A 27,966-nucleotide genomic window follows, 5' to 3' on the forward strand; every position below is an offset into this window, starting at 1 on the left:
AACGATTCTCTCACGATATCGCGATACAACAATTATCAATACATGAGTCAAGATATCGTTCTATTCTACAATAGTACTTAAAAGGAAAACAAGCTCTTTTCATCCTTCTGCTGTGAATTTAAATGCATTTATCACTAGCAGACGTCCAATGCTATTGTTACGGGTCCCAAAAACTTGGAATCCCGGATGACAAAACGATTTGTTCGCAGTGTCTGAAAAGCACAGGCAAAGCAGGTAAGAAAAAGAAGACACGAACCAGTCTGCTCTCTTCCCAAATTTCCTCTCTTTATTACAAAATGTTCACTTTTAAAGTGCATGTCAAAAATCAAAATTATTTTCATTTAATCTCTAAATTCCTCAAAACATAAAATATCATTGCTATCATTTAAGTGTTTTATATAACTCATACTGAAATGGTCCATTGTGGTAACATATCACAAAACTAAATGAGGTAGGTAAAACACACTTTTCCTGAAAGGCGTTATGCTGGGAAGTTTTCTTTTTTCCAATGGACAATGACAGTAACAACAAGTCTTTTTTTTCCTTTCACATAACATATCAACACATGCACATTGCACACTTTAACATCGTTCTGAAGAATTGAAGTCGGGGGTGGAAATATAGTTTGCTAGCTGTATCATATTCAGTTCAACACTGGCCGTTAGCCGTTAGCTCGCGCGTAGCTAACGTTAGCGCATGAATTTGCTACTAAAGTTAGCTAAAGAAAACACAATTCTTTATGGCCTAAACTGAACACCTTAAGTCTTTAAGTGTTAGTGAGTCCCAAAATAAAGGTGGAAGTTCCTTCCAAACATTACTAACCTGAAACAGGTTAACTTGCAGAGCAAAAGCCCGCTAGCTTAAATGCTATCTAATGCTAATGTATGTAATGTATGTTGTCTGTGGCAGTCAAAAAGTTAATTTTGGAGCATTTCAGGTCATTCGCTGGTAATTTTGGGTCCCTTCCTGTTGATTTTGGGGCCCTTGTGGGTCACTTCGTATTGAGTCGGGGGAATTTACGTATCATTTCCTTGCATTGACAGGTCACTTCCTGTCGAGTTTGGGTTACCCAACAGGAAATACCGTATTGGCCCGAATATAAGACGGCCCTGTTTATAAGACGACCCCATCTTTTTCAAGACTCAAGTTTAAAAAGAGACTTTTTGAACACCAAATTAATTTTTCATACAGAAAACAATTACAGTACACCTGAAACAAATGATTATAACAATATATAGGCGAGAAAAGCATGTTATTTTGCCTCATTCAAATCTTAATATCTGAACATTTAAATATGTAAACTAAAGTGCAATCACATTTGTAAATAAATGGCTTCTGGTTTTTGAAATGTAAATAAACCAATCTATTGTGATAAAACAACAAAATTGCAATAACTGCATTAACCATCAAAGTGAAGTCTAACTGTAACTGTAGTCTTGAAACAAATCTTTGGGACACTGAAACAATTAAAAATAGAACGTATTTATTCGTTTTTGGGAGCAAATGAGTTTTTTTTTTTTTTCTTTTTTACAAATCTGAAAAAAAAAAAGGTTTCATTAAGACCTTATTTTTCAGATTTTGTGATTCTCTGAAAATTGCTTCAAATTGCAGGCATTAATGGGTTTTTAAAAAGTCTTACATTTGGCGTGTTGAAACCAGCAGAGACCCTGATATCATTTCGACCCTTCAGAATAGAAAAGATGAGGTCATGGGTGCAAGAACTAACCTCACCAAAAAACATCCTCCAAACACTTTTTGTGTTAGATGGTATATTTATTCATTGTATTTTCACTATTTTGCACTGTTGGTCTACTGTATACAGTGGGGCATTAGTCAACCACTAATTGTGCAAGTTCTCCCACTTGAAAATATTAGAAATGCCTGTAAGTTTCAACACGGGTAAACCTCAAGAATGAAAAGACAGAATGTGGAAAAAAAAACAGAAAATCACATCGTTTGATTTTTAAAGAATTTATTTGCAAATCATTGTGGAAAATAAGTATTTGGTCAATACCAAAAGTTCATCTCAATACTTTGTTATGGACCCTTCGTTGGCAATAACAGAGGCCAAACGTTTTCTGTAACTCTTTACAAGCTTTTCACACACTGTTGCTGGTATTTTGGCCCATTCTTCCATGCAGATCTCCTCTAGAGTTTTGGGGCTGTAGTTGGGCAACACAGACTTTCAACTCCCTCCACAGATTTTCTATGGGGTTGAGCTCTGGAGACTGGCTAGGCCACTCCAGGACCTTGAAATGCTTCTTACGAAGCCACTCCTTTGTTGCCCTGGCTATGTGTTTGGGATCATTGTCATGCTGAAAGACCCAGCAGCCACGTCTCATCTTCAATGCCCTTGCTGATGGAAGGAGATTTTCACTCAAAATCTCTCGATACATGGCCCCATTCATTCTTTCCTTTACACAGATCAGTCGTCCTGGTTCCTTTGCAGAAAAACAGCCCCAAAGCATGATGTTTCCACCCCCACGCTTCACAGTGGTTATGGTGCAATTCAGTATTCATTTTCCTTCAAACATGAGAACCTGTGTTTCTACCAAAAAGTTATATTTTGGTTTCATCTGACCATAACACATTCTCCCAGTCCTCTTCTGGATCATCCAAATGCTCTCTAACGAACCGCAGACGGGCCTGGACGTGTACTGGCTTCAGCAGGGGGACACGTCTGGCAGTGCAGGATTGGAGTCCCTGGCGGCGCATTGTGTTACTGATACTAGCCTTTGTTACTGTGGTCCCAAGCTCTCTGTAGGTCATTCACTAGGTCCCCCCGTGTGGTTCTGGGATTTTTGCTCACCGTTCTTGTTATCATGTTGACGCTACGGGTTGAGATCTTGCATGGAGCCCCAGATTGAGGGAGATTATCAGTGGTCTTGTATGTCTTCCATTTTCTAATAATTGCTCCCACAGTTGATTTCTTTACACGAAGTGTTTTCTAATTGCAGATTCAGTCTTCCCAGACTGGTGCAGATCTACAATTTTGTCTCTGGTGTCCTTTGACAGCTCTTTGGTCTTGTTCATAGTGGCGTTTGGAGTGTGACTGACTGATGTTGTGGACAGGTGTCTTTTATACCGATAATGAGTTAAAACAGGTGCCATTAATACAGGTAACGAGTGGAGCCTTGTTTGACCTCGTTTGAAGAAGTTAGACCTCTGACAGCCAGAAATCTTGCTTGTTTGTAGGTGACCAAATACTTATTTTCCACTCTAATTTGGAAATAAATTATTTAAAAATTAAACAATGTAATTTTCTGTTTTTTTTCCCCCAACATTCTGTCTCTCATGGTTGAGGTTTACCCATGTTGACAATTACAGGCCTGTCTAATCGTTTCAAGTAGGAGAACTTACACAATTGGTTGTTGACTAAATACTTATTTGCGCCATTGTATTGTCACACCCCTTACGTCAAAACTTGAAATTTAAATGAGTGCGTTCCAGACCAATACAATGACTAAAAGTCCATAAACCTTATCCACGTTCATGAGAAATGTGGTTTAGAAAATGGATGGATGTCAAAACTCTCCACTGTACAATAGCAATTATTACAGTAAGCATCTTGTTTTTAAAGCCCTTGAGAGCTTCCCCGATCTGTCATAACATGTCACTTATGGCAACATAATGACGCAAAAACAATCATACATTTGACACAGACATCTCAAGTGACACGGCCATGCAAAATACCTCCATTTTTTTAACTGGTTCCAGACCGCATGGGCATTTTTCCAAAACTTTAAAAACCCAGCCAGTGCATTCGCACGCACAGTAATCATCATACACGACTGCAAGCGCACAGACCGTCCTTAATTTCAAAATTCCAACATTTTTTGTAATGGCATGTTAATAAATGCATGATCTGTCAGCAGACTTTATTTAAAAACATAATTAGGGTGCACTTATGTGACTCATTTCCATGTTTTTCTGCTGTTTGTGTTGTGCGCTAGGGTAATAAGCATTTGTTTGGTTTCACTCGTGACCGGTCTTGTGTCGCCGGGTAAAAATGTGATCGGCGTCATTCTAAGAGACGGTGTTGGAAATGATTGACAGCTCCGTTCGACAACAACATCATCATCGAAGCGGACGAACCGGTTGAACCGCTGCAATGCTTGTCAAATAAAAAAAGTTCATGTGCAATGGCTTCTTTAAAAAGCTAAAAAGCTTCAATTTCTTTCAATGCATTCATGGTTAATGTGAAATGAGTCTTAAATTGTATTTAGTATGGTGTTTAACACCTTCTTGCCAAATGTATCACATTTGATTCACTTAGAATTTCATGATTTTGAGACTAATTCAGAATTTTGAAATATATTTCCTCAAAAAAAAAAAAAAAATAATGGATGCAAGTCAACTCATGCATCTGCAGGTTCCATGAGAAAAAAAAAAAAAGATTTAGCAAGGGTTATAGATAGAGATGTCCCGATCGATCGGGTCCGATCACATCATTTTCAAAGTATCGGAATCGGCAAAAAAATATCGGACATGTCTTTTTTAATATATATATATTATATATATATATTTGGGCTGTCAAACGATTACAATTTTTAATCGAGTTAATTAGAGCTTAAAAATTAATTAATCGTAATTAATCGCAATTAATCGCAATTCAAACCATCTATAAAATATGCCATATTTTTCTGTAAATTATATATATATTATGTAAAATAATTTGTTGGAATGGAAAGATAAAACACAAGATGGATATATACATTCAACATACGGTACATAAGGACTGTAATGGGCATTTCACTCTACTGTCATTTAAATCTGTCTATGCTGTCCTCACTCCGAAGCGTCTACTTTTTCCAAAGCTAGACAGCTAGTGAACAACGCCTTAATAATCAGACTTCTTCCTTTTTCATCTGATTTATGAATAAAATGGCCTCAAACCACTGTCCTCTTTAGACCGTCGTGAAACTACAAAAAAAAGTACACAAGCATTGCATTAGCAATAACGTTAGCTTAGCACGCTATACAGGTTCACAAAACAAACAAAAAGCGTTTCATACAAAAAATATAACATTTCGCTTACTAACATAATATGTACATTCTTTACAACAACCATACTTACGGACAAATCTTGTCCAAGGATCATATAAGCACAACATTACAACGTAGGCATCAGCCCGAGACGTCGTGCAGCCATATTGAACTGGCAAGAAAGCAATAAACCATGTCGCAAAGCGACCACAAGAGTTCGCTGTTAGACAGCACAAAAAACCTTGCTGTAAAACTTACCAAAAGGCAGAATACTGTCTGAGCGGGACATGTGCGTTAATTACGTCAAATATTTTAACGTTATTAATTAAAAAAATTAATTACCGCGCGTTAACGCGATACTTTTGACATCCCTAATATATATATATATATATACATATATGTATACATATATACATGTACATATATATGTATACACATATACATATATACATATACATATATACATATATATATAAATATATATATACATATATATATATATATATATATATATATATATATATATATATATAGTTTTTTTTTTTTTTTATTAAATCGTTTTCTAATTGTATTTAATGTTGCAGACAAAATGTCTTACACTCATCCAGAGTCTTTAGTTTTGGCTTAAAGTAGGGCTGTCAAATTTATCGCGTCAACGGCGGTAATAACATTATAATATTTATCGCAGTTAACGCATGCGCTGCACTACCCCATTCACGCAATTTCGCTTTCAATCTATAATGGCACCGTATTACGTTTTCATGTAACTAAAAGGCAACGTGAAATGAATAGAGAGAATTTTGGCAGCCTTTGAAGCCTTATTTTAATTGGCTAAAGCCTTAAATCCCTCTCTCAACTATCCCACGAGATATATCGTGGGAAGCAATGTGGGGAAGAAAGGTAGTAGTTGATCTTTTTCTGAACACCCTATGTTATTTCCCAACGCTGAGAAGATATATCAATTGGTACCATTACGCTCAGTCATGGTTGCACTTCCCATCATGCATTTGGGCAGAAGTTAAATGGCTGAATTATCATTTACTAAAAACTCAACAAATACACGAGATGGCAATATTTAGTCACAATATACAAAGTCACATTTATCCTTTAAGAATTACAAGTCTTTCTATCCGTGGATCCTTCTCACAGAAAGAATGTTAATAATGTAAATGCCATCTTGAGGATTTATTGTCATAATAAACAAATACAGTACTCATGTACTGTATGTTGAATGTATATATTCGTCCGAGTTTTATTCATTTTTTTCTTAATGCATTGCCAAAATGTATATGATCGGGAAAAATTATCGGGAATGATTGGAATTGAATCAGGTAGCAAAAAAAAAAAAAAAAAAAAAAAAGCAATCGGATCGGGAAATATTGGGATCGACAGATACTCAAACTAAAACGATCGGGATCGGATCGGGAGCAAAAAAAACATGATCTGAACAACCCTGGTTATAGATATTAGAGTGCTTATTACACATATTAACTCATTCACTCCCAGCCATTTTCAACCCCCTTCGCTCCCGGCCGTTTTACTGGATTTTGACTGATTTTGCAAGATCCATAGAAAATTCTGTTCTATTGCTATAAAAACGTGAAACCCACCAAAAGAAAGATTGGACTCTTTTTTTCAGCAGGAAAAAAAAGTTAGATCATATCTAAAAATGTCCTGATCCGGTCCGAACACGTCATTTTCAAAGTATCAGAATCGGCAAAAAAAATATCAGACATGCCTTTTTTAATATATATATATATATATATATAATTTTTTTTTTTTTTTTTTTTAATCGTTTTCTAATTGTATTTAACGTTACAGACAAAATGTCTTACACTCATCCAGAGTAGTTTTGGCTTAAAGTAGGGCTATCAAATTTATTGCGTTAACGGCGGTAATTACTTTTTTAAAATGAATCACGTTAAGTAATTAACGCATGCGCTGCATGACCCACTCACGCATTGTCTCGTTCAATCTATAAAGACGCCGTTTTACCTATAGATAGCGCTAAAAGGCAGCGTATAATGAGTAGAGAACATTTTGACAGCCTTTGGAGCCATTTTTTATGTGGCTGAAGCCTTACAATACCTCTCTCAGCAATTAAAAATAACGTATAGTTATAGTTATAATAGTTGATCATTTTCTTAACACCCTAATATGTATAGAGGCCAAACTCTTATGACCATACCTGCTGTTTCTGTTGAATTATCAAATATAAAAATATTCGGTTTCATTTCTTTCTGTTGAATGTTCATCCTAACAAGTTTAAATAAATAGTATCAAGCTTCAAAACACTTCATTTAGCATTTTTGGTTGTCAATATTGAAAAATTTGACCAAAAAAATTGGGATTTTCTTTGTCTTCATGATTTAAAATGGCTGCCAAAAACAACACTGTACGCTTGCAAGTCATACTTAACCTCGCGTTGATGTAGGGTAAAGGGCACAGGTTTGTTTGCATATATCTGTCTGCAATGGTATTTTGTTGGAAGCCAATGAGTGAAGGCCTCAGCATGTGTGCATGTGCGGTTGAAATGGAGAGGAGGCTACCAGAGCAAGCTGACATTCACGTGTACTAGCGTTCACGCATTTTTCCTACCGCGGAACCCCTCCCTCGTTCCTCTAACTCCCATACACATGTACAGTATACAGTACATATACATTAGAGCTGTAACTCTATATCGAAAAGGTGACAAAACACGATACTTTGTCGATATGCTCCCACCAAGAATCGATATATCGTTTCAAATAGGTGTCAATGTTTAAAAAAAAAAAAATAATAATAATAAAAAGAACCAACAAGTTGCAACCAAAATCTTCCATTAGAATACGTTCTCTTACATTGACTGGATTGGTAAGTCAATGGCACTGAAACCAGGGCATTCACAGACAGTCTTTTGTGGGTGTTTACAGGTCACTTCCTGTTCATTTTAGGGCATTTTTGGGCCACGTCCTTGTTGATTTTGAGTCACTTCCTATTCATTTTGGGGACATTCTTGAGTCATTTCCTTTACAGTAACCCAAAATCAACAGGAAGTGACCTGTAAATGCTCCGAAAAGAAAACAAAGTGACTGAAAATACATAGGAAATGACCCCAAATGATCTCATTTCCTGTCCGGTAACCCTAAATCAACAGAAAGTGACCTTTAAAAGCCCAAAAATCAATAGCAAGTGACTTGTAAATGGCCCAACAGGAAAAACAATGAATGAAAATCAACAGGAAATGACGTGAAATTCCCTAAAATGAACATATTTCCTGTTCAGTAACCCAAAATCAACAGGAAGTGACCTAAAAATGCCCCAAAATCAACAGGAAAAAATCTGTAAATGCCCAAAAAGGAAAAGGAAGTGAATGAAAACCAACAAGAAAGATGTGAAATGCCACTAAATTAACTCATTTCCTGTTCAGTAACCCTACATCAACAGAAAGTAACCTTCAAAAAGTTCGAATAAACAGGAAATGATCCGTAAATGCCCCAAAAGGAAAAGGAAGTGACCGAAAATCAACACGAAATGATGCGCATTGCCCCAAAATGAACTCATTTCCTGTTCAGTAACCCAAAATCAACAGGAAAAGGCATGTAAATATCTCAAAATCAACAGGAATTGACCTATAATTGCCCCATAATCAACAGGAAGTGACATAAAATGCCCCAAAATGAACTCATTTAATGTTCAGTAACCCAAAATCAACAAGGAGTGACCCGAAAATACCCCAGAAGGAAAAGGAAGAGACCCAAATATCAACAGGAAGTGACCCGTAAATGCCCCAAAAAGGAAAAGGAAGTGACCAAAAAAAAATCAACAGGAAAATACCTGAAATCGCTCAAAATGAACTCATTTCCTGTTCAGTAACCCAAAATCAACATGAAGTGGCATGTAAATATCTCAAAATCAACAGGAATTGACCTATAAATGCCCCATAAACAACAGGAAGTGACATCAAATGCCCCAAAATGTACACATTTCCTGTTCAGTAACCTAAAATCAACCGGAAGTGACATCAAATGCCCCAAAATCAACAGGAAGTGGCCTGTAAACGCCCCAAAATCAACAAGAAGACAAGAAGTGAAGTGTAAATGCCCCAAAATCAACTGGAAGTGACATGAAATGCTCAAATATGAACTCATTTCCTGTTCAGTAACCCAAAATCAACTGGAAGTGACCTCAAATGCCCCCAATTCAACAGGAAGTGAAATGTAATGCCCCAATATGAACTCATTTCCTGTTCAGTAACCCAAAATCAACAGGAAGTAACCTGTAAATACCCCAAAATCAACAGAAGTGACCAGTAAAGGCCCCAAAAGGGAAAGGAAGTGACATGAAATGCCTCTAAATTAGCTCATTTCCTGTTCACTAACCCAAAATCAACAGGAGGTGACATGAAATGCCTCAATATGAACTCATTTCCTGTTCAGTAACCCAAAATCAACTGAAAGCAACATCAAATGCCCCAAAAACAACAAGAAGTGAACTGTAAATGCCACAAAACCATCAGGAAGTGATATCAAATGCCTCAAAATGAACTCATTTCCTCTTCAGGGCCCAAAATCAACAGGAAGTGACCTGTAAATGCCCCAAAATCAATCACCAGGAAGTGGCATGAAATGCCCCAAAATTAACAGGAAGTGACATCAAATGCCCCTAAATGTACTCATTTCCTGCTTATTATCCCAAAATCAACAGGAAGTGACATCAAATGCTCCAAAATGAACTCATTTTCTGCACAGTAACACAAAATCAACAGGAAGTGACCTGTAAATGCCCAAAATCAACAAGGTGTGACCCATAAATGCCCCCAAATCAAAAGGAAGTGACCACAAATGCCCCTAAATGAACTCATTTCGTGTTCGGTAACCCAAAATCAACAGGAAGTGGCATCAAATGCCCCAAAATCAACAGGAAGTGACATGAAATGCCCCAATATGAACGCATTTCCTGTTCAGTAACCCAAAATCAACTGAAAGCAACATCAAATGCCCCAAAATCAACAAGAAGTGAACTGTAAATGCCCCAAAATCCCCAGGAAGTGATATCAAATGCCCCAAAATGAACTCATTTCCCGTTCAGGGCCCAAAATCAACAGGAAGTGGCATGAAATGCCCCAAAATTAACAGGAAGTGACATCAAATGCCCCAAAATGTACTAATTCCCTGCTTATGATCCCAAAATCAACAGGAGGTGACATCAAATGCCCCAAAATCAACACGAATTGACATGAAATGCCCCTAAATGAACTAATTTCCTGTTCAGTAGCACAAAATCAACAGGAAGTGACCTGTAAATGCCCAAAATCAACAAGAAGTGACCCGTAAATGCCCCAAAATCTAAAGGAAGTGATCAAAAATGCCCCAAAATGAACTCATTTCCTGTTCAGTAACCCAAAATCAACAGGAAGTAACCTGTAAATAACCCCAAATCAACAGGAATTGACCTGTAAATGCCCCAAAATCAACAGGAAGTGGCCGAAAATCCCCAGCAAATGACGTAAAACGCCCCAAAATTCAACTCATTGCCCAGCACTGACTGCCGCTGACATTGAAAGTACTAGTGATACAACTCATTCCAATTCACGGCAGACTACTACCGCTTTGTCCGTTTTTGCACGCCTACCTTTCTTAGGTTCCTCTGCCCTGGCCATCTTGTTGGGCGGCGCGCCGAACTCGTCATCGCTGAAGGGCAACCTCTTCATGCCGGAGCTGCGCGAGACGCATAAATCATTGCTTACGAGGCTTTAACAGCCAGTTAACAGGCAGTAAAAAGAACAAACGGCCTTTCCTCGAAACAACAGTGCCAGTTTTACTGGGACTGCCACGGTGGGAATAGCCAAAGCAAATGTAAAACGGGGGCTCACCTGTCTTCTCCATCTTCCGCCGCGAAAGGCTGTAAGACACACAGAGAAGCGGGCATGAATACCCAAAGCTGTGCATTTCTAATATCGGCCCTTTGCTGACACGGACTTTCCAGAGCGAGCGACCGGCGCGTGCTAAGGAAAGCGCTACGTGCCAGGGCCTCTCGGTTCAGACACAAGTTCACAGGGTTGACCCAGTTTGAGGGATGATCTAACCGTCGACTGAACAACGAGAACAGGAGGGAACAAGTATTTCATATCACTAGGGTTAGGGAACAAGTGGAAATTCTGGAGAAACTTTGTGTGACGGTTGTTATGTCGATCGCTTCCTGTTGATTTTGAGGCATTTCAGGGTCACTTCTTGTTGAATTTGGAGCATTAAAGGGTCACTTCCTGTTTATTTTGATACATTTTAAGGCCCCTTTGTTGATTTTGGGGCATTAATGGGTCACTTCCTGTTGATTTTGGGGAATTTCAGGGTCACTTCCTGTTGATTTTGAAGCATTGTAAGGCCTCTTTGTTGATTTTGGGGCATCAAAAGGTCACTTCCTGTTGATTTTGGGGCATTAAAGGGTCACTTCCTGTTTAGTTTGAGGCATTTCAGGTCACTTATGTGGATTTTGGGGCATTTCAGGGTCACTTCCTGTTGATTTTGGGGCATTTCAGGGTCACTTATGCTGATTTTGGGGAATTTCAGGTTCACTTCCTGTTGATTTTGGGGCGATACAGGGTCACTTCCTGTAGATATAGGGTCACTCCTTGTTGATTTTGAAGCATTTCAGTGTCACTTCCTATTGATTTTGACGCATTTCAGGGTCACTTCCTGTTCATTTTGGGTCATTTCAGTGTCACTTTCTGTTGTTTTTGGGGCAATAAAGGGTCACTTCCTGTTTAGTTTGAGGCATTTCAGGGCCCCTTTGTTGATATAGGGGCATTTCAGGGTCACTTCCTGTTGCTTTTGGGGCATTTCAGGGTCAGTTCCTGTAGATATAGGGTCACTTCCTGCTGATTTTGGGTCATTTCAGTGTCACTTTCTGTTGATTTTGGGGCATTTCAAGGCCCACTTGTTGATATAGGGGCATTTCAGGGTCACTTATGCTGATTTTGGGGAATTTCAGGGTCACTTCCTGTTGATTTTGAAGCATTGTAAGGACTCTTTGTTGATTTTAGGGCATCAAAAGGTCACTTCCTGTTGATTTTGGGGCATTAAAGGGTTACTTCTTGTTTAGTTTGAGGCCTTTCAGGTCACTTATGTGGATTTGGGGGCATTTCAGGGTCATTTCCTGTTGATTTTGGGGCATTTCAAGGCCCACTTGTTGATATAGGGGCATTTCAGGGTCACTTATGCTGATTTTGGGGAATTTCAGGGTCACTTCCTGTTGATTTTGAAGCATTGTAAGGACTCTTTGTTGATTTTAGGGCATCAAAAGGTCACTTCCTGTTGATTTTGGGGCATTAAAGGGTTACTTCTTGTTTAGTTTAAGGCCTTTCAGGTCACTTATGTGGATTTTGGGGCATTTCAGGGTCATTTCCTGTTGATTTTGGGGCATTTCAAGGCCCACTTGTTGATATAGGGGCATTTCAGGGTCACTTATGCTGATTTTGGGGAATTTCAGGGTCACTTCCTGTTGATTTTGAAGCATTGTAAGGACTCTTTGTTGATTTTAGGGCATCAAAAGGTCACTTCCTGTTGATTTTGGGGCATTAAAGGGTTACTTCTTGTTTAGTTTGAGGCCTTTCAGGTCACTTATGTGGATTTTGGGGCATTTCAGGGTCATTTCCTGTTGATTTTGGGGCATTTCAGGGTCACTTATGCTGATTTGGGGAATTTCAGGGTCACTTCCTGTTGATTTTGGGGCGATACAGGGTCACTTCCTGTTGATTTTGGGGTGATACAGGGTCATTTCCTGTAGATATAGGATCACTCCTTGTTGATTTTGAAGCATTACAGTGTCACTTCCTATTGATTTTGACGCATTTCAGGGTCACTTCCTGTAGATATAGGGTCACTTCTTGTTGATTTTGGGTCATTTCAGTGTCACTTTCTGTTGATTTTGGGGCAATAAAGGGTCACTTCCTGTTTAATTTGAGGCATTTCAGGCCACTTATGTGGATTTTGGGGCATTTCAGGGTCACTTCCTGTTGATTCTGGGGCATTTCAGGGTCACTTATGCTGATTTTGGGGAATTTCAGGGTCACTTACTGTTGATTTTGGGGCAATACAGGGTCACTTCCTGTAGATATAGGGTCACTCCTTGTTGATTTTGAAGCATTTCAGTGTCACTTCCTATTGATGTTGATGGATTTCATGGTCACTTCCTGTTTATTTTGGGTCATTTCAGTGTCACTTTCTGTGGATTTGGGGGCTTTACAGGGTCACTTCCTGTTCACTTTGAGGCATTCAGGATCACTTCCTGTTGATTTGTGGGGCATTTTCAATTCACTTCCTGTTCATATTGGGTCACTACCTGTTGAATTTGTGGCATCAGACTTCCTATAGATATCGGGTCACTTCCTGCTGATTTGGGGGAATTTCAGTGTCACTTCCTGTTAATTTTGAAGCATTTCAGGTTCACATTCTCTTTGATTTTGGGTCATTTGAGTGTCACTTCCTGTTGGTTTGGGGTCATTTCAGGGTCACTTCCTGTTGATTTTGAGGCATCTCGGACTTCCTATAGATATCGGGTCACTTCCTGTTGGTTTGGGGCATTTCGAGGTCATTACCTGTTCATATCGGGTCACTTAGATTGGAAATCAGTAGGAGTGAATGGAAGTTGTAGTGCTATTGACTTGAATGCCGAATAGGGCCATCGGAAATGAATGGGGAAAATATGGTCTTCTTCTTCACCTACTGTATTGATTGCAGGTGTAGCTGTTTTTAGAATGCTATTCTAGGAACAAGGAACAGGAGCTCGAAAGTTTATCAGAAAGTGATAGCCACGTTCAAAGTCAGCAGCAGCAGTACCAAAAATAACTAAAGTAAATGTTAACAGAGGGGGCTTTCTTTGGCACCAATACTCAGCAGATTATTGTTTAACCAGCAGGAGGCATTCGAAACGTACACGCACATTTATCAATGGCGCGGGGGGGGGGGTAGTTTCATTACCTTTTATGTCTGTATTATACTGCCCCCGATGGCTATTGAACTGAAGGACTAATTAGATAATAATTTGAATGTACGCTTCCATGTGATATGACGTGGACAACCTGGTCAGAGTCCACCATGAACACATCTCCACTGCTGCGTGCCAACATTGATAAAAATCGCAACTTAAATGAGCATGCTACGTGGCCCGACACGTTGATGTTGCACGACTGCCCTCCAGTCTAAATTTGTATTTATATCTGAAAAGTTTGAAAAGGGTAACAAGCCTACAAGCAAAATACTAGAAGTGTGACAATAAATCCAGTGATGCAACGATTGGAATTCAATTTGAAAAAGCGTCGAATCAAATTTTGCTGCTTTGAGTATTCATTGTAATTGTTTGTTTTGAAAGTGTTTGCATTAAGTTTTACCTATTTGGGTGGATACACTGTCCTCTAGTAGCAACAGTGAATATGACATAACTCATTTAACGTGGCTAAATCCAGCTGCTACCTGTTAAGACCAACATAAGCGAAGTTTTTGTTTGAGCTAATGTTTGTTGATGCATTCATTTAGGGCTGCAGCTATCAATTATTTTAGTAGTCGATTATTCGATGAACTAGTGAGTTCGAATAATCGACTGTTCGGATAAGGAACATAAAAAATTAAAATACTTGAGCTGAGTCTCGAACGGTATAAAAAAAATTAACGAGGATCGAAGTAAAACATAAGAACATCTGCTAGCTTAAATGCTATAAATTCTAACGTTTTTTTTTTTTTTTTAAAGTGTTTGCATTAAGTTTTACTGATTTGGGTGGATACACTTCCCTCTAGTAGCAACAGTGAATATGACATAACTCATTTAACGTGGCTAAATCCAGCTGCTACCTGTTAAGACCAACATAAGCTAAGTTTTTGTTTGAGCTAATGTTTGTTGATGCATTCATTTAGGGCTGCAGCTATCAATTATTTTAGTAGTCGATTATTCGATGAACTAGTGAGTTCGAATAATCGACTGTTCGGATAAGGAACATAAAAAATTAAAATACTTGAGCTGAGTCTCGAACGGTATAAAAAAAATTAACGAGGATCGAAGTAAAACATAAGAACATCTGCTAGCTTAAATGCTATAAATTCTAACGTTTAAAAAAAATTTTTTTTTTTTTTTAAAGTGTTTGCATTAAGTTTTATTGATTTGGGTGGCGACACTGCCCTCTAGTAGCAAGAGTGAATATGACATAACTCATTTAACGTGGCTAAATCCAGCTGCTACCTGTTAAGACCAACATAAGCTAAGTTTTTGTTTGAGCTAATATGTTTGTTGATGCATTCATTTAGGGCTGCAGCTATCAATTATTTTAGTAGTCGATTATTCGATGAACTAGTGAGTTCAAATAATCGACTGTTCAGATAAGGAACATAAAAAATTAAAATACTTGAGCTGAGTCTCGAACGGTATAAAAAAAATTAACGAGGATCGAAGTACAACATAAGCTAGCTTAAATGCTATAAAATTCTAATGTTTTTTAAAAAAGATTTTAAAATTTTTTTTACACAATGCTCTTAACTCATTCACTCCCAGCCATTTTCACCGGAGCAACCCCCTTCGCTCCCAGCCGTTTTACTGGATTTTGACTTGTTTTTGCAAGGCCCACAGAAAATATAAACATGGAACCCATCAAAAGAAAGATTAGACTCTCTTCTTTCAGCAGGAAAAAAAAGTAAGTTCATATCTTTTTCCATTCTTTAGAAATCAGCATTAGAAAATAGCTTAGTTTGAGCAATTTTCCAATTTCTGATGAAAAAACAGAAATTGAGCTTTTTGTAAAAGAATACATTTCAAACATAACTTTGCATTTAACACTGCTATTTTTTGCTTTTGTGACATCCCAAACATCTGAATGTTTTCGTTCTACAAAATAACATAAAAACAAGACAAATAGAGCTTTTGATAGCAAAGTAACAATTTATTTACACATAACTAAACTACTGAACTGAGAGATGACGCTGTTGTGGCCGCGACAGCCGGGCTAAATTTTTCCCTCATCACCACCTGTCTCATCAAGATAGATTTTTTTGAATCTTTCTTTTGTAGTGACCACTACCTCATAACAAAATTCACCTAGGAACTTGTGTGGGGCATGTGTCTTGTGTTTTACGTTCGTTCTCCACATTTTTCTCACGCTTCTTACTTCTTCCAACTTCCGTTTACTGACTATTTCTCTTCATTCATTTCCTTTCATGGTCCGATACGAGTTCTTACCAAATGCGCTACTGCCCCTCAGTGGCCAGTTTTATTGCTTTAAAATTGATTTTCAGCGTTGTGCTTTGGAGCGAAATTGCATCAGAACCTAGAGATGTCTCTTGTGGAAAAAAAAAAAACGTAAAAGATGTATAAATACCGTATTGGCCCGAATATAAGACGGCCCCGATTATAAGACGACCCCCTTTTTCAAGACTCAAGTTTGTAAAAAGACCTTTTGAACACCAAATTCATTTCTATACAGAAAATAATTACAGTATATCTGAGACAAATTTTGCCTCATTCAAATCTTAATATTAGGGCTGTCAAAAATATCGCGTTAACGGGCGTTAATTAATTTTTTAAATTAATCACGTTAAGATATTTGACGCAATTAACGCACATGCCCCGCTCAAACAGATTAAAATGACAGTGTCATGTCCTTATGTTACTTGTTTTTTTTGGTGTTTGGCGCCCTCTGCTGGTGCTTGGGTCCAACTGATTTTATGGGTTAGTACCATGAGTGAGCATGATGTAATTATTGACATCAACAATGGCGAGCTACTAGTTTATTTTTTGATTGAAAATCTTACATATTTTAATAAAACAAAAACATGAAGAGGGGTTTTAATATAAAATTTCTATAACTTGTACTAACATTTATCTTTTAAGCACTACAAGTCTTTCTATCCATGGATCGCTTTAAGAGAAGGTTAATAATGTTAATGCCATCTTGTTGATTTATTGTTATCATAAACAAATACAGTACTTATGTACCATATGTTGAATGTATATATCCGTTTTGTGTCTTATCTTTCCATTCCAACAATAATTTACAATAAAATATGGCATATTTTATAGATGGTTTGAATTGCGATTAATTACGATTAATTAATTTTAAAGCTATAATTAATTTGATAAAAAGTTTCAATCGTTTGACAGCCCTACTTAATATCTGAACCTTTAAATATGTAAACTAAAGTGCAATCACATTTGAAAATGAATGGCTTCTGGTTTTTGAAATGTAAATATCTATTGTGATAAAACAACAAAATTGCAACATTGGCAATAACCATCAAAGTGATGTCTATCTGTAACTGTAGTCTTGAAACAAATCGGTATAAGGAAAAACATTGCAATAAAATAATGCAAACTGGTTAAACTAAAAAGAGTAGCTGAGATCTGTCATGACAGAACATCGCTTCAATGATATCTGGCGCCATCTAGCGTCGTAAATGGGTACAATGTCTAGACCGCAAATATAAGGCAACCCCCTCTTTTTCAGTGTTATTTCAATCCAAAAAACACCGTCTTATATTTGGGCCAGTACGGTATATTTCGAACGCATAAAAAAAATATGACTTAATATACTAGTATGGATAATATTACTTATCCAGTGTGGCTTATCTATGAACAAATGCCATTTTCGTGCCAAATTTGGTGGGTGGCAGCTTCTAGTCGGGTGCGCCTTATAGTGCACAAATGACGGTAACTCAATTACTTTTTGGGAGTAGTAATTTGTAACTGTAACTAGTTTTTGAAGAGATTAAGATTAACAACACTAGTCACAAAGTACTTGCACTTTGCTACCACCTACCAACAGGCAAAGTGTAACCAAACAGAACTCTGTGTTTCCGCCAGCAAATGAGCAGGTCACCATGACCCACGAGTGGGCGGATACACGATTGTGCGCGTGTTTGTGCACATGTGTATGTGTCGACTCACATGACGCTGCAATGTGGAGAAGTGGATGTCAGGTATGAAGAGAACAGGCTGAGTCTCCAGATCGCTCATCATTTTAAAGATGGTCACATCGTTGCGTTTCTGCAGGATGGGCACTTTGACATCCACGACTGTAAAAGAAACATCGGGTTAAATCGGTTTTCACGGCGCCGACGTGCCACGCATTTGCCTCGTAAAAATTCCGAGGCGTCGCCACTCACAGGACAGGCCCGGGTTGAGGTCGGCCACCTTGCCTTTCCTGCGGGACTGCTTCCTCTCCTCGTCTCGGATTTTCCTTTCGGCTCCTTTGTCGCAGAAAACCTTGATTTGGCAGTAGGCCCTGTGGATGGGCTTGTTGCTGCGGTTGTTGTAGCTGTACGTGTCGATTTGAAGGTTGAGGGGGAGCCCTTTCACGCCTTTCTGAGAGGAGAAATCCGTGCTCAGGCAGTTGACTGAGATGAAAATCTAGGGAAGTGAGATGGACGGGATCATGAGTTGAGGTGTTGAGCGCAAAGCAATGTGTCACCAAAGGATATCTAGATATGTTGTTTTAAAAAGGGTCACTGTTTATATTAAAAAAGGATCAAACAGGTTACTACTAAAATTTTCCATTAGAATAATGTCTACGTTAGCTTACTGGCTGCTGTTGACAGCGCTAGTAGTCCAATTCATTTTGACTGGATCGGACGTCTACCGCCGTCAATGGCATTGAAAACCAGAGCGTTCACAACCAGTCTTTTGTGGGCACTTACAGATTACTTCCTATTCATTAGGGGACATTCTCGAGTCTCTTCCTGTTCAGTAACCCAAAATTAACAGAAAAGTGAACTGTAAATGTCTCAAAATCAACAGGAAGTAACCGTAAATGCCCCGCCCAAAAAAAGGTGACCGAAAATCAACAGGAAATGTCAAATAACCCAAAATGAACTAATTTCCTGTTCAGTAACCTAAAATCAACAGGAACTGACCCATAAATGCACCACAATAAACATGAGGTGACCCATAATTGCCCCAAAATCAACAGGAAGTGACTGAAAAATAACAGGAAATGAGGTTACATGCCCCAAAATGAACTCATTCCCTGTTCAGTAACCCAAAATCAAAAGGAAGTGACCCGTAAATGATCTAAAAGGAAAAGGAAGCGAATGAAAATAAACAGGAAATGACGTGAAATGCCCCCAAAATCACCAGGAAGTGACCCATAATTGCCCCAAAATCAACAGGAAGTGACCGAAAAATAACAGGAAATGAGAAGAAATGCCCCGAAATTAAGTCATTTCCTGTTCAGTAACCCAAAATCAACAGGAAGTGACTGAAAATCAACAGGAAATGACGTAACATGCCCAAATTTAACTAATTTCCTGTTCGGTAACCTAAAATCAACAGGAGGTGACCTCTATATGCCCCAAAATCAACAGGAAGTGACCCGTAAATGCCCCAAAATCAACAGGAAATGATGTGAAATAACCCAAAATGAACTTATTTCCTGTTCAGTGACCCAAAATCAAAAGGAAGTGACCCGTAAATGCACCAAAATAAACATGAGGTGACCCGTAATTGCCCCAAAATCAACAGGAAGTGACTGAAAATTAACAGGAAATGAGGTTACACGCCCCAAAATGAACTCATTTCCTGTTCAAAATAAACAGGAAATGACGTGAAATGCCACAAAATAAACAGAAAGTGACCTGTAAATGCCCCAAAAGGAAAAGGAAGTGACTGAAAATCGACAGGAAATTGCGTGAAATGCCCCAAAATTAAGTCATTTCCTGTTCAGTAACCCAAAATCAATAGGATGTGACCCATAAATGCCCCTAAAGCAAAAGGAAATGACTGGAAACCAACAGCAAATAACGTGACATTTCCCAAAATTAAAGCCATTTCCTGTTCAGTAACCCAAAATCAAAAAGAAGTTGTAATGATAGATATGCTACGAGTGTCCTATAGAGGGCGCAGCCTCCATTCTTATGTGCTTGTTTTACTTGTTGTACTTGTTCTTAGATCATGTGGTCACATGAAAATAAAAGCTAGCAGATCACTGGAGCTTGTACAAGATGTTGCTTATGTTAATAATGAAATAGCAGAACATTACAAAAGTGACTGAAAATCAACAGGAACTCAATTCCTATTCAGTAACCCCAAATCAACAGGATGTGACCCTCTAAACGCCCAAAAAGGAAAAGGAAGTGACTGAAAATCCAACAGGAAACAACGTGAAATGCCCCAAAATAAAACTCATTGTTGCCACTGACGTCTTACACTATTACATTACCTTTCTTTGTTATTTATTTCGAATCGGGGCACGTTTGTAATGGCGAATATGACGAGAGGATGCTCTTTTTGTGAACTTTAGTCAGAGCAATTCAAAGCTCATCCTGGCTACCGTCATAATGAAAACAATACAGACGAACGCCACCGGTCACACTATGACGTCATCTTGTGGCACCTATTAGCAATCAAGAGGAAATCAATATCACCTGGGCTACGAGTTAAATGAGGTTAAGCGCTTGAAAAATGGCGCCATAGAGAAAAAAAAGTACAGACAGCCCCGCTAATTCATATATAAATAAATAAATGATGCATCAAGATTATGTAACTGCTGCTAATTATAGAAATGCTCATGACAAAGCAGCATCTTTCAATGAGGGCAACAAGCGGCTCAAATGTTAAATGATCTATGTCTCCCTCTAGCGGTCAAATCTTGTCTAACAGATATTGTTGGCGGCACCTGGGCCCAGGAAGAAGCTGTTCAATTCTGGTTACTACTAGATGAAGAAAAAAAAGATCCTTTCAAGTAGAACACAAGGGCATTCATTTTAATGACAAAATGTTTGTATAACGTGCCTTAATAGGACAACCACGATCACTCTAAAACGATAACCACCAGGGTGTCCTTATATGATTTTAAATTATATTATAAGACTAATAAAGTACAAAAAAAAAAAAGAAAAGAAAAGAATTGTTTTCAGTAATATATTATTTATTATTTATTATTATAACTAATCTGTACCCACAGGTTAGTCCTCTGTACCCAAAGATTACAGTTTAGTCATTTGTACCCAAAGATTACTAAACTGTACCCAGAGATTACTAAACTATGGGTACAGATAACTAAACTGTACCCACAGTTTACCGATCTGAGTACAGTGTACTCATATGTACCCACGGATTACCAACCTATCGATCCAGATAACTAAACTGTACGCACAGTTGACTAATCTATGGGTACAGATTACTAAACTGGACTAAACTGTACCCACAGTTTACTAATCTTCACTCACATATTACTAATCTGTACCCACAGATGACTAAACTATGGATACAAATTACTAAACTGTACCCAGTTTACTAATCTGTGGGTACAGATTACTAAACTGTACTAAACGGCACCCACCGTTTACTAATCTTCACTCACATTACTAATCTGTACCAACAGTTTACTAATCTGTGAGTACAGTGTACTCATATGTATCCACGGGTTACTAAACTATCAATACAGATAACCAAACTGTACCTACAGTTAACTAATCTGTGGGTACAGATTAATAAACTGTACTAAACTGCACCCACAATTTACTAATCTTCACTCATATATTACTAATCTGTACCCACAGATGACTAAACTATGGATACAAATTACTAAACTGTACCCAGTTTACTAATCTGTGGGTACAGATTACTAAATTGTACTAAACGGCACCCACAGTTTACTAATCTTCACTCACATTACTAATCTGTACCAACACTTTACTAATCTGTGAGTACAGTGTACTCATATGTATCCATGGGTTACTAAATTATCAATACAGATAACCAAACTGTACCTACAGTTAACTAATCTGTGGGTACAGATTAATAAACTGTGCTAAACTGCACCCACAGTTTACTAATGTTCACTCACATATTACTAATCTGTACCCACAGATGACTAAACTATGGAAAATGATTACTAATCTGTACCCAAAGATTACTAAACTACACTAAACTGCACCCACTGTTTACTAGTCTTCACTCACATATTACTCATCTGTACCCACAGATTGCTAAACTATCAATACAGATAACCAAACTGTACCTACAGTTAACTAATCTGTGGGTACAGATTAATAAACTGTACTAAACTGCACCCACAATTTACTAATCTTCACTCATATATTACTAATCTGTACCCACAGATGACTAAACTATGGATACAAATTACTAAACTGTACCCAGTTTACTAATCTGTGGGTACAGATTACTAAATTGTACTAAACGGCACCCACAGTTTACTAATCTTCACTCACATTACTAATCTGTACCAACACTTTACTAATCTGTGAGTACAGTGTACTCATATGTATCCATGGGTTACTAAATTATCAATACAGATAACCAAACTGTACCTACAGTTAACTAATCTGTGGGTACAGATTAATAAACTGTGCTAAACTGCACCCACAGTTTACTAATGTTCACTCACATATTACTAATCTGTACCCACAGATGACTAAACTATGGAAAATGATTACTAATCTGTACCCAAAGATTACTAAACTACACTAAACTGCACCCACTGTTTACTAGTCTTCACTCACATATTACTCATCTGTACCCACAGATTGCTAAACTATGGATACAGATTACTCAACTGTACCCACGGTTTACTAATCTGTGGGTACAGATTACTTAACTGTACTAAACTGCACCCAGTTTACTAATCTTCACTCACATATTACTAACCTGTACCCACAGATTACTAAACTATGGATACGGATTACTAAACTGTACCCACAGTTTACTAATCTGTGGGTACAGTGTACTCATATGTACCCATGGATTACTGAACTATCAATGCAGATAACTAAACTGTACCTACAGTTAACTAATCTGTGGGACAGATTAATAAACTGTACTAAACTGCCCCCACAGTTTACTAATGTTCACTCACATATTACTAATCTGTACCCACAGATTACTAAACTATGGATACAGATTACTGAACTGTACCCACAATTTACTAATCTGTGAGTACAGTGTACTCATATGTACCCACGGATTACTGAACTATAAATAAAGATAACTAAACTGTACCCACAGTTTACTAATCTGTGGGCACAGATTATTAAACTGTACTAAACTGCTCCCACAGTTTACAAATATTCACTCACATATTACTAATCTGTACCCACATATTACTAAACTATGGATACAGATTACTAAACTGTACCCACAGTTTAATAATCTGCGGGTACAGATTACTAAACTGTACCCACAGTTTAATAATCTGCGGGTACAGATTACTAAACTACTACTACTAAATAAGAATACTAAATAATGATACTAAATAATCTGTGGGTACAGAGTACTAAACTGTACGAAACTGCACCCACAGTTTACTAATCTTCACTCAAATATTTCTAATCTGTACTCACAGATTACTAAACTACGGATTCAGATTACTAAACAGTCCCCACAGTCTAGCAATCTGCACTCACATATTACTCATCTGTACCCACAGATTTCTAAACTATGAATACAGATGACTAAACTTTACCCACAGATTACTAAACAATAGATACTGATTACCAAAATGTACCCAGATTTTACTAATCTGTGGATACAGTTTAGTAATCACTGGGTACTGTACCCACGGCTCATTAAACTGTGGGTACAAATGAGTAAACCGTGTGTACCGTTTAGCAATCTGCACCCAACGTTTAATAATTTGTGGGTACAGATTACTAAACGGTGGGTACGGATTAGCTAGGAATTCTTTTTTTCTACCCTGGCACCGGGGGATTCTGTACATTAACAATCCCTGAATGTGAAATTCAATTTAGATTATTTTCCTTTCACAAACCACAAATGCACACACAAGGATAAAGATCCTATGGGCACAAGACTGGAGTCATGAGACGTTGAGAGTCACATCCTGGTCTGAGTGTGTGACTGCACACTGACGGGAAGTTATATAGTTCAAAAGCGACAGCAAAAAACACCTCTGTGCTGTTGGCGGGTGAGCAAACAGTGAAAAATGTCTTCTTCATTGAAAACGGAGCCTCAAATTGAGCCCACCTGCTTAGTTTCCTCATTCTTTGGCAGACATGTTTTGTTGCTGTTCATAAATGAGGTCATATTTTGATGAAGGGAGCAGGCATTTGTCTCCCACTGTCTTTGATCCCAAAATATTTTTGTCCTATGTTGTTGTTTTATATTTTCTTTATTTTTTTTCCTTCACCTAAGCAGATTTATTAAATTTACAGTATTTTTTTTCGTAATGTTGGTTGTTTTTAGTATTGTTTTACTTTGGGTCAAAACTAGCGTTTTTATTCATATTAATTTAGTTTTTTTTAATTTTTTTTATTAACATTGTGCTCATTTACAAATGTATCTGTTTATTAAAACAATATGAAAAATACAATAGTTAGTTGTATAATACTAGTGCTGCAACGATTAATCGATTAACTCGAATAATTCAATTAGAAAAAAGATTTGATCAGTGGCATTGTAATGGTTTGTTTTAAAAGTGTTTGCATTTTGTTTTGTTGATTTGGTTGGATACACAGCCCTCTATTGGCGAGAGTGAATACGACGTAACTTATTTCACGCGGCTGAATCCAGCTGCTCCCTGTTAAGACCGACATAGGATACATTTTTGTTTGAGCCAATGTTTTTTTATGCATTCGGAATTTAGATTATAGGTATATTAAGTTGTTTTTTTGGGGGGGGGAATATTTGTTTGAACTATTTGTCAAGAGCATTGTTAAAAAAAAAAAAAAAAAAAAAAAAAAAAAAGTATTTTATAGCATTTAAGCTAGCGGACAAATTGTTCTTTTGTTGTTCTTAGATCCTGGTTTTTTTTTTTTTTTTCATACCGTTTGAGGCTCAGCTCAAGTATTTTAGTTTTTTTATGTTTCTTATTGGATTAGTCGATTATTCGAACTCAGTAGTTCATCGATTAATCGACTCCTAAAATAATAGATAGCTGCAGAAATGGATATGAACTCATCAGCAAACATAGTATCTCAAACAAAAACATACTGTATGTCGGTCCTAACAGGGAGCAGATGGATTCAGCCAAAAAAGTTAGCATTTTATAGCATTTAAGCTATTGGACTTTTGCTATGCAAGTTAGCAAGTTGTTCATTTGTTGTTTTGTTTTTTGTTTTTTACCGTTTGAGGCAAGATCAAGTATTTTAAATTAGGTTTAGGTGCATTTAGTGCTCTCTGTTAAGACCGACATAAGCTAAGTTTTTGTTTGAGCTAATGTTTTTTTATGCATTCGTAATTCATAGGTATATTTAGCCGTTTATGTGGGAATATTTGTTTGAACTATTTGTCAAGAGCATTATAAAAATAAAAAATAAAAAAAGTTAGCATTTTATAGCATTTAATCTAGACTTTTGCTATGTAAATTTGCAAATTGTTCTTTTGTTGTACTTAGATACTCAATTATTATCATTTTTTTTAATACCATTTGAGGCTCAGCTCAGGCATTTCAGTTTTTTATGTTTCTTACTTGATTACGCTATTAATCGAACTATGTAGCTCATCGATTAATCGACGACTAAAATAATCGATAGCTGCAGCCCTAAACAATACTAATTGCTAATATTTTCCCATAACGGGAAGAATTTTGCATATTTCTCATAATTTGCATCATCAGACCTGGAAAAGAACAGTGAGTATTTGTTTATTTTGTTGTCTTACTTTGGCCTCTTCATTTGTGTCCCAGGTGAAGGAAATTGCATTGTAGGAAATCTCTTCGATGTTGCCGATGGTGTTGAAGCTCTCTTTGTAGTCAGCTGTGACGACAAGAACATTCATGGATGTTTGATACAGCTCAATTTAAATAATAATACATTTTCTTTCCAAGGGCCTTTCACAACACTGTACGACTGCCAATATACAAGAGGTTGATCAATCTATTGACCCATTTATCTGTCGTTGATCGATCTGTTGATCGGTCGATCCATCTATCTGTCGTCAATCGATCGATCGATCAATCTGTCGACTGATCTATCAGTCAATCGATCTATCTGTCAGTCGATCTGTCTGTTGGTTAATCTGTCGTTCGGTAGATCCTTCTATCTGTCATTGATCACTCTGTCGACCCATCTATCTGTCAATTGATCTATCTGACGGTTGATTTGTCTTTTGATCAATCTGTCTCTCGATCAATCTGTCGGTCGAGCCGTCTATCTGTCGTTGATCAATCTCTTGACCCATCTATCTGTCATCAATCAATCTGTCGATCAATCTACCTGCTGTCGATTGATCGATCAATCTGTCGACCCATCGATCTGTCAATCGATCTGTCTGTCTGGCGATCTCTCGATCGATCAGTCTGTCGAACTATCTGTCAATCAATCTATCAGTCGATCGGTCGGTCGATCTATATCTGTCGATCGCGCTATCTGTTGATCGATCAACCTGTCGTCAATCAATCAATCTGTCGTCGATCGATCCATCAATCTGTCAACCCATCTATCTGTCGATCGATCTATCTGTTGGTCGACCTATCTGTTGGTCGATCTATTTGTCTGACAGATCGATCAATCTGCCGATCGGTAGGTCGAATGATCCATCTATCGTTCGAGCTATCTTTCGATCAATCTATTTGACATCCATCGATCAATCAATCTGTCGATCAACGTATGTGTCGATCGACCATCGATCAATCTGTCGTCGATCGATCATCAATCGATGAAATCAGTCGGTCGATCAAATCTATCGATCGATCGCTCGATCTATCCATCTGTCACATTTTTCCCACAGCTACCACAACACCTCTGCCAGTCGCCGTTTAATCCGGCCAGGAGCTATGCTGCTAGCCTTTATAGACCCTACCCACGTGACGTCACAACTCCTTCCTCCTGACTGGTGCCGCCCAATTGTCTGTCAACACATCATGTTTCCCTGTTACGGCTACGTACACTCCTCCTATTTACAACGTGTTTTTCTGCTCGTTAACATTAATAATCAAAATGGTGAAGGCGTGTGTGGCGGTCGGTTGCAATAACAGAGAAGATAGACGGAGAGACTTGAAGTTCTACCGGATTCCGAGAGACCCGGAGAGAAGAGAGCGAGATGGGCTGCTGCAATTCGACGAGAAAACTGGGCTCCAAACGATTACCACAGATTATGTAGTAGTCATTTTATATCTGGTAAGATGCTTTTAATATATATTTAGAGGGTTTTGGGGTGACAACCACAATTAAGATCATTGCTAGGCTAATCGCCGACAACATACACGTATGTATGTAGTGAGAGTGCTATCGCTAAACCATATAAACATTAAAAGCCCTAACTCCATTGATAAACGACATGAAATACATTAGACTTGACAGTGGATGTTAGCAATAACACAAGATTTTGAATTGAAAATTTCGTAACTCACCTTTCCAAGCACAAGATAGATTCCTGCCGAATTTTCGTGGACGAGGACCTGTTTCACCCAACCAGCAACGAAGTATTTATAAGCCTCCAAGCTCTTAAAGTTTTTCAAACTTTCGTGAGAATAGGCTGATTTTGTGTGGACAAGATAGTTGTACAGTTCAGGGTAGCTAGCAGATGTCAGGCAAATACGGCGGAGACAGCGGGTCGAAAAACATCGATTTAGGCATCAAATATGGATCTGGCGAATGGATAAACTGAAGCTTTTCCACATAACGCCTTTTATGCAACGCATCAAGTGAGTTTACGGCATCCGAAAGCACTGGGTCTTCCATGAAATTCATTATAAATTGCTCGATCAATTGAGACCATTGATAATACAGACACAAAATGACGGACAAGTGGGCGGAACCATACAGCGAGCACGTGATTTTGTGACGTCGGTGGGTAGGGTCTATTGGCGGTAGGACCTGGCCTACTCACCTGGTTCTCCATCGATTCCCCTTGTTGCACAAGAAAGCAGCCGCTTACAATATCTTATTTTAAAGAGTAAGAGAGTGCAATAGCCTTGTAAAGAGCTTTACTAGTTTCGGCAAGAATGGAATAGATTTTTGTGGATGTGAACTAGAGTTCCACACAAACGTACATTGAGATATCATCTAGTTTAGCAATTACAGGAGAGCCATTTCGTCCCATATCGTG

General features: G+C 37.9%; 1 protein-coding gene across 3 annotated transcripts in view; it reads right to left on the reverse strand.

Moving 5' to 3' along the window:
- The window catches only part of grhl1 (grainyhead-like transcription factor 1), a 66,470-nt gene that overhangs the window by 11,211 nt on the left and 27,293 nt on the right, over window positions 1–27,966 (reverse strand). For 2 of the 3 annotated variants that reach the window (XM_057859293.1, XM_057859296.1), the window contains exons 9-13: window positions 25,579–25,673; window positions 18,108–18,351; window positions 17,890–18,017; window positions 10,841–10,869; window positions 10,600–10,685 (exon numbers count right to left, since the gene is read on the reverse strand). In XM_057859293.1, coding sequence (XP_057715276.1) covers window positions 10,600–10,685; window positions 10,841–10,869; window positions 17,890–18,017; window positions 18,108–18,351; window positions 25,579–25,673 — 582 coding nt within the window. The remainder of the gene's footprint in view (window positions 1–10,599; window positions 10,686–10,840; window positions 10,870–17,889; window positions 18,018–18,107; window positions 18,352–25,578; window positions 25,674–27,966) is intronic. The other variant, XM_057859295.1, reaches the window with a different exon arrangement.

This window comes from Corythoichthys intestinalis, chromosome 15 (assembly GCF_030265065.1).
Source record: "Corythoichthys intestinalis isolate RoL2023-P3 chromosome 15, ASM3026506v1, whole genome shotgun sequence".
NCBI lineage: Eukaryota > Metazoa > Chordata > Actinopteri > Syngnathiformes > Syngnathidae > Corythoichthys > Corythoichthys intestinalis.